Below are 13,051 nucleotides of genomic sequence, written 5' to 3' on the forward strand. Positions count from 1 at the left end.
CAGAACCTTTATTCGCACGGGGCCGCTTTCTGCCCGAGACGACGGCCGCGCTGACGGGACAGGATGGGGGTCCCAGATGGGGACAGGGGTGCAGGCAGGAGGCCTCCACCACGTTCAGGGAGGGGCTGTGCACTGCGGGGGGTGAGCCCACAGCTGTGGACACATCCTGAGGCCTCCTCAGTACTCGAAGGTAACCGTCTTGACCCGCAGGTACTCATTCAGAGCCGCCTCTCCTGCAAGACACCGCGAGCCCGGGGGCAACGTCACGGTCCCGGCAGCGCTGTGGTCTCATGACCCGTTGGCCCCGTAGCTGAGAAGAGCATTGTGCTCTCCTGCACCTTCACACCCCCCTGCCCCACTGCAAGCCTGACGTCAGAGTTGATCCCCGACTGGACCTAGCCCCCAGCTTCTGGCTTCCACAGTGACGGGATGCGGGGAGTGGGACCCAGCCTACATTACAGAGCAGCCAGGGAAAGAGGGGTGCCGGGCAGAAGTCCTCTTCCCTGGGCAGGCAGGCCCGGTGACACCATCTCTACACTGGGACTCACGTCACCACATCGGGCACGCTCGGCCCCCACGGGTTCCCCTCTCTGAAGCCTGAGCCCTGACTGCGGACCCAGGTCCCGCAATCCGGCCGTTGCCTGCCTCCCTGGCCTCCTGCCCGCCCCTGGGCCCACTCCAGCACTCGGCCTCTCTCTGCAGCTCCAAGACCAAAGTTGGTTCCCTCAGGACCCGCCGTCCCCTCTGGCAGGAATGCACGAACCTGGGCCTTCACGGCAGCTCCTCCAGCCACTCAGGTCTCAGCCCAGAGGACACCTCCTCAGGGAGGCCCACCTGGCCCCCAGCTAAAGCCACCCTCCAGCCTCCTGTTCAGATCGCTCTGTCTGGACGGCTTCCAGCAGGATCTGGCTTCCAGCCCCACTCATCACCGATCCCCTCCCAGCAAGAAGTGAGCAGCCATCTCGTCAGCTCCACCCCTGGCCCCTGGGACCGAGCGGGCTCTAACCGACGTTTGTTGAATGGATAAATGAAAGCGGGCACGGTCAGGTTACCCAGGTCTTTGCCAAATCCCGACTGCTTGAAGCCTCCGAAGGGGGCAGCCACGTCGGTCTTGTTGTACGTGTTGACGAACACGGTGCCCGCCTCTAGCTTGTCGCTGACGTACAGGGCCTTGCTGATGTCCCTGGTGAAGACGCCAGAGGCCAGGCCGAACTCTGTGGCGTTGGCCCGAGACAGCACCGCATCCACGTCGCTGCAGGGAAAAGCCAGGAGGGCCTCCGTGAGGAGGGCAAGGGTCCAGCCCTGGACGTGGGACCCAGAGAGACCTGCGCGCCCCCCCCCAGGGGGGAGCCCGACACGGCCGGCACAGGGCGCAGACCGGTCAGCCCCACTGACCAAACTGCAGATTCACAAGCGAAACAAACAACGGTTGCTATTCCGGCCACTGAGGTTTGGCTGGCTCATGACGCAGCCGGGGGTGCTCAGGGCTGAACCCAGCACGCCGTGGAGACGCCCAGAGAGACGCGGAGGACACTCCTGGTGGGCCCAGCCGCCCTGCGGTCCCCTGGGGTCCCCACCCCCGCGGCTGCGAGGAGTTTGCGGGGTCCGGGCTGCGTCCACAGCCCCCACCCGTCTGAGCTCCCCTCCCGGCCCCGCAGCTCATGCGAAGACCCCAGTAACAAGGGCAAGAGTCAGGCTGTCATGAGCCGTAAGTGGGCTTCCTACCCGTTGGCAAACCGAGAGATGATCATGACGGGCCCGAAGGACTCCTCCCGGGCTATGAACATGTGGTCCTCCACGTCCGTGAAGACGGTCGGCTCGAAGAAGAAACCTGTGGTGGAGACAGAGGAGTTCGTGACACTGTGGGTGGCTTTCCTGCCCCAGGCGCACGAGTCCTGACCCTCACAGCCTTTCAACTAAGTGCTGTAAGCACAGTGAAGTGATGCTGGGAGCTGGTCTGTCCACCGCCAGGGCTGCAGCTCGCAGCCGGACGAAACCTGGGTTTTTCTAGTGACCTTTAGTCTGAAAGCACATCTGGATCCTTCGGCCAGTGCAGCCTCCGGAAGGCCCTCCATCGGCCCCGTGGAGGGGGGCTTGGACAGAGGTCCTGATGGACAGGTCCTCCCAGGACAGCCTCCCCATCCTTCCTGACCCTGCGGGGTGGGCACTGCCTGCCCGGGGGTAGGGGCCTGTGCTCTCGGCCAGACACACCTTCTCCCATTCTGACTGCCGCCCCACAGGCCCTGGCTGCCCCACAAAAACATTTCTGGTGGCAGAAAGGCGTTCTCTGACTACTCCTCTGGACATAGAGCTGCGGGCCCTGAGACCCGCTGGACTAAACTTTAGTTTGGCCTGATTTAGGGAAAACCAAGAGACTTGAAAATTTCTACCTCCAGTGTTCAGAAGAACAAAAAAAAATTTTATCTTTAATAAAATATTCCGTATTTTTATAAACTATATTTTAACAGTAATTACAATTTCTAAAACATGAGTTGTGTATGAACACATGTTGACCCCTGGGGTGTGGCCTGTATTCACCGTTCCTGCAAAGGAAATGTGCCCCCAGGTCCCCGTGCTCCGGGGTGGCCAGTCTCCGCCCACACCTCCGTCCCGGCTGCGTGCCGGGCCCCGGGAAGGAGGGCTGCATGCCCGGAATCCCTCATCCTCTGGCCTCCAGGTGGGCGGGCCACTGGGAGAAGCCTGTATTCACAGCACTGTCCCCCATGGGGGCCCTCAGGCTAGGGGGTGGTGGGGAGCGGGCCCCACGGTTCCTGGATGCTGCAGCCCTAGCTGCTCTGCAAAGGTGCCTTCACGTCATGTCAGCCCCAGACGCTGGCTTCGTGGAAGCCCAAGTTTGTGGGGGCAGGGAAGAGGGCAAGCAGACAGCGGTGGCACAGTGGCTACAAAAGCTCTGTGCAGGTACGAGGTGCCCAGGAACGCCCGAGACCTGCGGGAGCACCATGGCCTGAGCCCGAGGTCACCTGAGTGATGAGGTCACCAGGTGGGGACGCTCAGGAGGCACCTGTAAGTGGAGGAGCAGCCAGCACACGAGCAGGAAGACGCCGGGCGTACTCGGAGGGAGAGTTAAGGGCCGCAGGTTGGACACAGGTGGGGAGACACGCCGGGGTGAGCTTGCCTCTGTGGTGGCGCTCACCGTGGGAGGGTTTCGGCACGGGAGACACACAGCCAGACGCGGCAGCCGCATAAATGCATGACTGGGGGCTCAGGAGGCCCCCAGGACCCCCGTTCCGGTCCAGACTCAGGGGAGAGTCGGCACGATGGTGGCGGGGGAGATCTCCAGGTTTGAGAGAATCGGGCAGTTAATTAAGAGCTGGAGTCAAGAAAGGGAGGAGCCTGGAATCCGTTCCCTCCTTCCCTCCTTCACGCCATCGGGCGGACAGGCTGGCATGAGGCTCGGTGCCGGCACCAAGGGTTGGATGGTGAGGGTGTAGGAAACAGACGTGTGCCTGACAGGGGGAGCAGCCCAGATCGTCCGAACCTGCTGCTCCGGCTTCTCGGGCTCGGTGACTGGATCGGACCGAAGATTCTAGAGGGGCAGGTGTGTGTCTGGGGTCAGGTCAGGGCTGGGGATGCTGTGACAGGGTGGACTTGGCACCACTGAGACTCGGGGGCCTGGGTGACGTGCAAGCGGAGGGGTCCAGGGCTCAGGAGTCTGGGTGAGGAGACAAGTCCTGGGCGGGTCTGAGCCGCTGCAGGGTGAGAGACCCCCCAGGGAAAGTGTCCAAGCTCAGGACAGACCCGGGGCTCTCCCTACATTTAAGGGACAGGCGGAGAGGGGGTTTCCGGCCAAGAGTGGCCATGGAGGAGCGATGGCCAAAGATAGGCAAACCATGAAATCCAGCACCATGGATCCATGGGAGGAAAGAGTTTCCAGGATGCGGAGATGCTTGGGCAACCAGGGCCTCATCTTACCAGCCCCACACCTGACCTGGCAGGTGTCCAAAGAGCCAAGGTGCCCCCCATCCCCGACGTCCCGGATTGGGGGCTGGAGCCTAGGAGCCTGGCCCTGCGACGCCTGCCCCGGAGGCCGTGCCACCGCTGCCTTGGCTTGCCCACGTGGCCAGGAGGGCTGACTGACCTGGCCGGGGGACTTGGTTCCCACCACAGACCAGCGTGGCCCCTTCCTTCACGCCGCGCTGGCAGTACTCCACCAGCTTCTGGAGGTGGGCCTGGTGGTTCTGTGGCCCGTGGCTGGTGTCCCGGTCGAGGGGGCTGCCGATCTTCATCTTCCCCACCTCCTCCACCTGCAAAGGTCCTCCCCGTCAGGGTCGCCCGGTGCCGTGGCTCCTGACCAGTTGCCGCCTGACCCGCCTCCCACGTATGCCTTTTCAGCGACCAACCGCTGGCCCCTGAAGAAAGTCCACACGCAGGGCTCTGACTCCCGGGACCATATTCTGGTTCCAAACCTGCCTTCCAGGCTGAAGCCCCCACTGCACCCTCCGTGCAAGGAGACCTGGGCCTGGTGCCAGGGGCTGGGATGACGCAGATGTGCAGAGAGGTGGGAGTTGGGGGGGGGCGCGCGCGGGGGCAGCACAGGGAGGTCCTGCACCCGACCTCCCAGACGGAGGAGCTGCAGGCCACAGGGTGGGGAAACAAGACAATGACGCCCCGTGACAAGGTGGGCAGACGGAGCGGCGTGCAGGGGCTGCACCTGGACTCCCCCTGGCCCGGCCCCATGTCTGTTCGCCCGGGTTGCACCAGGAGGGCCCCACCTGAACACGGGCCCTGCTGCTCACGTCAGGGGAGCCACGGGGTTGCCGTTTCTCGCCGAAATAATAAAAACCAGGGAAGACTTGTCACAGCGCCCCCAACCAGGTGGATGGTGCCTGGCCCGGCCCTGGCTCTGCCCGCCAAGGCCCTGTACCCGGTGAGTGGGCAGTGCCCAGGCCCTGCGGCACAACTTACCACCCTCTGCACAAACTGGTCGTGAATCGAGTCCTCTACAAAGAGCCGGCCGGCGGCGATGCAGTTCTCACCTTTGTTGAAGAAGACGGAGCTCATTCCCTTCGGAGAAGAGGTGACAGCGCTGGGTTACAACCCCCGGGCGCCAGCCCCCAGCCCCCACTGGGCCCCGGTGCCCCCTCGTCGGGAAGGGGAAGGAGGCAGGTATCCTGACCTCCTGCGGCCGTCCAGGCTCACCGGCACTGGGCACCACCCCCGGAGACGAGCGGCCACAGGGGAACAAGCAGAGAGTGAGGCCGCTGGGGGACCAGGCCAGCGGGGGGAGCACGAGCGGGCGTGCAGTGGGGGAGCCTGGACACCCGCAGGCTGGGTGGGCTCCCGGGCATGACGGGGCTCAGGACTGCGCTCCTGGAGCTGGGCCTGGAGACGGGGTCTGCACCCTGAAGCAGGCGGCAGGGGTGGGCCTCTCGGGAGGGATGGTGCCTGCCCAGGCCCGAGTCCCGAATAAACGTCCTCAGAGGCCCCAGGGAGCCTGCTCTTTGGACCTGGGGAGCCGGGGGTCGGGGGAGGGAGGGAGGGAGAGCCATTCAGGCTCGGCTCTCCTGGAAGAAGCTGCGACTGCACTGCCCAGAGACACACACAGGCCTGCGGCCTGGCAGCATCGGCCTCTGCTCGGCCGCCAAGACCCTCGGGCCGACAGTCTCCCTCGGTCTCCTCTAATGAGGCTGCAGCCCCCCCACGCGGTGCCGGGCTCACTCCTCCGCGGCACAGCAGCACTTGGATGGGGTGGGGGTGTCTGGGCACCTGGCTGAGCGTGGCCTGACCGGCCTGCTTCCCCTGGTGTGCAGAGGTGTGATGACGACAGTGACAGTGTCAGGACTACTGACCCACCGCACCTGCCACGTGGTCCACGCCCTTCAGACATGACAGCTGAATCCCGTATGCCCATCCTCCCCCATCGTCCCGGTGAGAGCGCAAGGCCCAGAAAGGCTAAGTGACTTGCCCGACGCCGCCCAGCAAGTCCATGGCGGCGCTGGGCAAGTGTGGGCGGCCGCTGCCAGCAAGGTCCCGCCCAAGTGCCCAGGGCTCTGCTTGCTTCTCTGTGGGACGGGAAACTTGGCCGTGCTGATTTCACAACAGACGGAACCCTGGCTCACGTTTCCCCATCTTTGAAGCCGACTGCAGTTATCCCTGCAGTTGTGAAACTTCTTGGGGGTCTGTTCTGTAAGGTACATGCCACTCCTTGGCCCCAAGGCCTCTTCCTTCCTTCTCTGCGGTCCAGGATGCCTGTGCATCTGCCCGTGGACCCTGAGCCCCGGCCCCCGCCCTCCATGGCCCTCACCATCTGCACGGCCTTGCGGAGGTCGCAGTCAGCAAAGATGATGAGGGGAGACTTCCCGCCCAGCTCCAGGGAGACCTTCTTCACGTTGCTCAGGGCACAGCTGAAGGGAACAGAGAGTTGGTTAGCTGGGTCCCTGGATCCCGGGACACGGGGTGGCGGGGGGAGCGCCAGGTGAGGGATGAGGGCAGCTCCAGAGCACGCTTCACTCAAAAGGACGGTGGAGGGTCCGGGCTGGGGGGAGCCCCGTGTGACCCAGGCCGCGCCTTACCCTGTCACTCTCCCCTCGTCCCCCCGCTTCCCCCAACTCCCTGCCGCCTTCCTAGCCCAGCACCCCAGCCCAGCCCTGCCCCAGGCCTTGCTCCCACGGGCACCGCTGCACCCCTCCCCTTGCAGACGATCCTCTAGGTCAGCCTCGCTGTCTTCAGGCCTGACCCCAAGAGGAGGCCACGCAGAGCCACTCTGATGGGCACCCGTGTGGTGCCCATTCAAGAAGGGGCACATGGCCCCCACCTCAGGGCTGAGGGGTACAGAGAGGCCTGTGGGAGCCAGGGCAGGGGCAGGGCTGCAGCTTTAATCCCCATGGAGATGCCCCGCCACAGCTGGACCGTCCCGGGAGGTCCCATGCGTGACCCTCGGAGCACAGCAGTCACGGCGGTCAGGTATCCTCAGAGAAAGGGCTCGGAGACCCTGCAGGTCAGACTGCACAGCAGCCCCAGCTCCTCTCCCTTTGCACCTGTCACTCAAAGTGCAGACCAGACGTCTGCCCAGACCTCACCCCAGAAATTCAGCTGCACTGGGCGGGGGGGTTCAGGCACCCTGCGAGGCCTGGGGCAGCCAGAGCTACAGCTGCTGCCCTGGGGTCCGGCCCCATCGACCTCTCCAAGCTCGTCAGCAGCCTGGACCAGAACCACTGACATGCAAACTTCCTTCACGGGACTGGGGGAAACAGGCCTGGAAGGGTCAGAGCTCGGCCCACGTCGTGTCATAAATCAGCAACACGACCCAGTGGGTCTGAGGCTGACGTCCAAGCACTAAGCCCGGAGCGGCCCTCGGCCAGCGCTGGTCAGCAGGAGAGGGCAAGCGCCTCCCATACCAGCCGCAGGACGTGGTAATTTTTGTTTAGTGGCCGCATTAAAAGCAAGCTCAAAAGAATCCAGTAAAATTAATTCTATTTAAGCCCATTAATAATAATATCATTTCAACTGGTAACCTATACAGAAATTGTCGCGATGCTCTACTCTGCTAAGTTTCCGAAATCCGTGTCCCTCACGCTCACAGCTCGTCTCAAGCCCGAGCAGCTCCGTCCCCAGCAGCCGCGCTTGCTCATGGCCCTGGATCGCTGTGAAGGCCCCGCCCCTCGCTGGTCCCACCCCGCTGCACCGGCCTGACCGAGGGCTCATCAGACTCACGGAACCGGAACCGGGGTCTGCAGTGGCCCCACCCTGTGACAGCCACAGGCTCGGGCTCACGCACAGCACTGTCCGCTTCACACGCGGGACCAGAGGCCATCGGCCCCACAGTGCTGGCCCCTCCACTCACTCCAACCGCCTACCTTTTCATGATACGCTTTCCCACCTCGGTGGAGCCCGTGAACGCGATTTTCCGCACGTCGGGATGGTCCGAGAGTCTCTGGCCGACCACTGAGCCTGGGGAAGGAGTGGGCGGGGGATAAGGATGGCCACGGTGCCAGGGCGAGGCAGGGGTCCGGCCACCCTCCTCTAGCCCGTCCTCCCATGGCCAGAGCTCGGGGCCCACGTGCCAGGGCCTCGGCGCCCCCGGGCTCACCGCGCCTTGGTCCCTGGTGTGGGCAGAACTGTGTCTCCCCAAATTCACAGGCTGTAGTCCTGACCCCTGACCTCAGATGTGACTGTACTGGATGTAGAGTCTTTAAAGGGGTGACTGAATTAAATGAGGTCATGAGGGTGGCCTTAAACCAATACGACCCGTGTCCTTATGAGAAGAGGAGACAAGGACACACAGAGACACAGACGACCATGTGGGGACGCAGAGAGAAGGGTGAAAGCCCCCAACCAGTAGGCATTACCCCTCCTGTGGGGATGCCTGGACTCCTGGCCGCCCCACACTCCACGACCCCCCACGCCATGCCAGGCCTACAGGGACCCTCCCCAACGTGGCCAGCGCCTACTGACCCTCCTGGACCTGCAGGGACCCTCCCCAACGTGGCCAGCGCCTACTGAGCCTCCCGGGCTGCTGTGCAATGAGACCTCAGGGTCACCTCTGCGCAGACTTGACGCAAGGCCCCTGCTGACGTCTCCTCCTCTGCTACTGCACTCCCGCTTCCCTGACTGCCCTTCCTCCACCTCCTTGCGCCCCACTTTCCTCCACTCTTACAACACCCAGTGCCTCTGGCTGCACTCTGAGCCCCCTTCTCTTCTCCATTCACGGTCCCCTCAGTCATCTCACCCCGGCTCACCTCCTCAAATGCCATCTGCAGGCTCACCATCCTCTCAATCTCTATCTCATGCTCAGCTTCCCTGCATCCAGACCCATCCATCACTCCTCGGCCTGCTCGGCACCTCCACTTGGACGCCTTACAGCCTCTCAAACTCAGCATGTTTGAAACTGAACTCCTCAGCTTCCCCAGACCTGCTTCTCCCCCGTGTTCTCCATTTCAGTCAGCAACCTCTCTGTGCAGCCAGCCATTCAAGCCAACAGTCAGTCCCCACACCTGCCCTCCCCTAACCCTCCACTAATCAGCCAGTCCTGGGGCTCCTCCACCCCACCCAGGCCCCAGTGAAGGTCTGGTTCAGAAGGGTTGGAGTAGGACACTTGCATTCTCTCTAAACAGTTAAGGCTCCATAAGTGATTTTTTTTTTTTTTTTTTTTTTTTTTTTTTTGCGGTACGCGGGCCTCTCACTGCTGTGGCCTCTCCCGTTGCGGAGCACAGGCTCTGGACGCGCAGGCTCAGCGGCCATGGCTCACGGGCCCAGCCGCTCCGCGGCATGTGGGATCCTCCCAGACCGGGGCACGAACCCGCGTCCCCTGCATCGGCAGGCGGACTCTCAACCACTGCGCCACCTGGGAAGCCCCTCCAAAAGTGATTTTGAAGCTAATTTCATTCCCCCACTAATGTTTTGAAAAATCACTGCCTTGGGGAGAAAATATTTGCAAAAGATGTATCTGATAATGGATTATTACCCAAAACATGCAAATAACTCAACAATAAGGAAACAACCTAATTTAAAAATGGGTGAAATATCTGAAAAGACACCTCACCAAATAAGATATTCATACGGCAAATGAGCACATGGAAAGATGCTCAACATCATATGTTACCAGGAAAATTTAAATTAAAACAACAACGAGACACCCCTACACATCCACAGAACATCCAAAACCCAGAACCTTAACAAAATGCCGGCAGCGATGAGGAGCCATGGGAACTCTCGTCATCGCGAGAACGGGGTAGCCATTTTGGGCGGTTCCTTACAAAACTAAACACACTATTACCATATGATCTGGCAATCGTGCTCCTTGGTGTTTACCCGCAGGAGTAAAAAACTTATGTCTACATAAAACCCTGCATAGGGGGCTGGATACAGACATGCACAGGAAAAATGCCATGGAAGGTCAATTTATTCCTAACTGCCAAAACGTGGAAGCAACCAAGACGTCCTTCAGTAGCTGATGGATAAACTGTGGTCCTTCCAGACGGGGAATGTTATTCAGCTCTAAAAAGGAATGAGCCATGAAGCCAGGGAAAGACACGAAGGAAGCTTAAATGCACGTTACTAAGTGAAAGAAGCCAATCTGAAAACTGTATGATGATGACTAAATGATATTCTGGACAAGCCAAAACTCTGGAGGCATTTAATAGCTCAGTGGTTGCCAGGGGTTGCAGGGGAGGGAGAAATGAATGGGATTTTTCCTCGTCCACAGAGGATTCTTAGGGCAGTGAATCCATTCCATCTGATACCACAATGTTGGGTAAATGTTGTTTTACACTCGTCACAGAATGTACAACAGCAAGAGTGAATTTTCATGTCAACTATGGACTTTGGGTGATGATGACATGCCAGTGTAGGTTTGTCAACTGTAACACATGTGGGACATTATGAGGGAGACAGGGCATGTATGGGAATCTCTATACTTTCCATTCGATTCCTCTGTGAACCTAAAACTGCTCTGAAAAATAAAGTCTATTGAATAATAATAACATCACTGTTTTAGGCTATCCAAGAAATATTTATAAGAAGGTATCATACACTAGGTCACAAAGAAATTCTCCATTTTATAAAGTAGAATTTTTACAGGCTATTACGGGTTGGATTGTGTCCCACCCAATTTCATATGCTGATATCCTAACACCCAGTACCACAGAATGTTATTTTATTTGGGAATAAGGTAGGTTGTTGTTGGGACAATGGTGTCCTTATAAAAGGGGAAACTTGGATACAGACATGCACAGGAAAAATGCCATGTAAAGGGCAAGTCCCAGGTCAGGGTGATGCTCTACAAGCTGGAAGAGGCAAGGAAAGGTCGTCCCCCAGAGCCGTTAGAGGGAGCACAGAACTGCCAACACCTGGATCTCGGATTTCTAGCCTCCAGAACTGTGAGACGATACATCCCTGTTGTTTAAGCCCCCTGGCTTGGGGTACTTTGTTATGGCAGCCCTAGAAAACTAATATACAGGCTGAATTCTCTAATTATGACATAGTAAAGCTAGAAATATTAGAACAGAATTTTAGGGGGAAAAGACAGCTGAAAAAAAAATCTCTTTTTACTTAGCGGGTCAGAGAGGATACCAAAATTATAATGACATATTTTTTAAGAATAATAAAAACATAAACACAATGTATTCAAAAGGTATGAGGTGAGGGGCTTCCCTGGTGGCGCAGTGGTTGAGAGTCCGCCTGCCGATGCAGGGGACACGGGTTCGTGCCCCGGTCCGGGAAGATCCCACATGCCGCGGAGCGGCTGGGCCCGTGAGCCATGGCCGCTGAGCCTGTGTGTCCGGAGCCTGTGCTCCGCAACGGGAGAGGCCACAACAGTGAGAGGCCCGCGTACCGCAAAAAAAAAAAAAGGTATGTGGTGAGAGTCACCACCAAAGGCCAGTATGAGGAGCCCTATCGACAACTTCTCAGGGAAACAACCAAAACTGGTGAAAATCATTAAAAACAACAATTTAAAGTCTCTGTAAATTTTCCTAAGGGCAGAGAGCAAGTGAAGAGACATGTATTCAGGAGAGTCTGTGGCACCTGAGCCGTGAACCACTCTCCCCTCTCCTCCAGCCTAAGCAGGTGTGGTCAGCAATGCAGTCCAGGGATGGGGCACCTCTCCAGGAGGGGAGGCCGGCATCCCTTCCGACCCTGAGTTTCAGAGGCCACATTCTTTGTGCATATGGCTCCCACCTGCCCTTCTTGCAAGGTGACAGCTCTTTCCCAGGTGTGGCAGGCTGAGTCTCCCGGGACCTTTTCCACCTGGCCCCAGCTGCTGCAGGGGGCCCAGCGCCTGAGGCCGTGGCTCAGAGATTTTGGCCGGGGAGGAGGTTTTCTATAAAAACAGAGAGCTCCAAAACACTCCCCAGAGGAACTGACTTTATTTTTTGCGGTACGCGGGCCTCTCACTGTTGTGGCCTCTCCCGTTGCGGAGCACAGGCTCTGGACGTGCAGGCTCAGCGGCCATGGCTCATGGGCCCAGCTGCTCCGCGGCACGTGGGATCTTCCCGGACCGGGGCACGAACCTGTGTCCCCTGCATCGGCAGGTGGACTCTCAACCACTGCGCCACCAGGGAAGCCCGGAACTGACTTTATTTGAAACTGTATGAGGAAGTTCAATCCTAAGGACATTCTCAGAAACACTGTAGATTTTGGAGGTGAACAATTAAGAGGAGGCTGATAGCTCTATGGCAGCAATAAGATAGACCACAGGTCATTTAGTTTACCAGAGAGAACCAGGGAAGAGCCCTCTGTGTAAGAACAAACCTCAAGGGCTGAGCAAAGAGACAGGAATTTAACCAGATCGGACCTTGGAGCAGTTTATGCCCCAGGGTACTGGTGAAAACAACAGAGCAGCCAGCCTGCAGTGAGTGGAGCTGAGCAGCTGGTGTGATAAGGACAGAGGCAGCCAGATGAGCAGACCCGGAGGGGAAGAGGCCCCTGTACACCCGCTGCCACTGGGCGACTGCACAGCCCACAGCTGTGCTCTCTGGGGGGCGACCTCACTGGCTGCACACTGCAGGGGAAGGACACTTCTCTGAAACCGTCCAGCAAGTCACTAAACAAATAAACAAGAAAATGGTGAACACAGCTCTGGAGAGGGGACAGGAGACAAGTACCCAGAGTTGGTATACTGTGTTACCTAAAATATCTACGTTTTAACAAAAAAATTATGAGGCATGCAAAGAAACTACAGAATGTGACCCATCACAGGCAAAACGAGCAGGCAATATAAACCGACATTGAGAAGACCCAGATGCCACACTTAACAAAGACTTCAGGGCTTCCCTGGTGGTGCAGTGGTTGAGAGTCCTCCTGCCGATGCAGGGGATGCGGGTTCGTGCCCTGGTCCGGGAGGATCCCACATGCCCTGGAGCAGCTGGGCCCATGAGCCATGGCCGCTGAGCCTGCGCGTCCGGAGCCTGTGCTCCGCAGTGGGAGAGGCCACAACAGTGAGAGGCCCGCGTACCGCAAAAAAAAAAAAAAAAAAAAGACATTCAAAGAACTGAACAAAACCACATCTAAAGGCAGCTGCGATACGATGTCTCATCAAACAGAGAATATCAAGAAAGAACAAATAAAAAAAGAACCAGGAGCTAAAAAGTAC

At 58.8% G+C, this 13,051-nt stretch overlaps 1 protein-coding gene across 1 annotated transcript in view; it reads right to left on the minus strand.

The window, feature by feature from the left end:
• The window catches only part of ALDH1L1 (aldehyde dehydrogenase 1 family member L1), a 46,871-nt gene continuing 33,820 nt past the window's right edge, over positions 1-13,051 (minus strand). The window contains exons 17-23 of the mRNA XM_082663386.1: positions 7,818-7,911; positions 6,266-6,365; positions 4,927-5,025; positions 4,100-4,265; positions 1,726-1,831; positions 1,053-1,252; positions 1-233 (exon numbers count right to left, since the gene is read on the minus strand). Coding sequence (XP_082519512.1) covers positions 178-233; positions 1,053-1,252; positions 1,726-1,831; positions 4,100-4,265; positions 4,927-5,025; positions 6,266-6,365; positions 7,818-7,911 — 821 coding nt within the window. The 3' untranslated portion in view covers positions 1-177. The remainder of the gene's footprint in view (positions 234-1,052; positions 1,253-1,725; positions 1,832-4,099; positions 4,266-4,926; positions 5,026-6,265; positions 6,366-7,817; positions 7,912-13,051) is intronic.

Source organism: Grampus griseus (assembly GCF_964374135.1).
Source record: "Grampus griseus genome assembly, chromosome: 10".
Taxonomy (NCBI): Eukaryota; Metazoa; Chordata; class Mammalia; order Artiodactyla; family Delphinidae; genus Grampus; species Grampus griseus.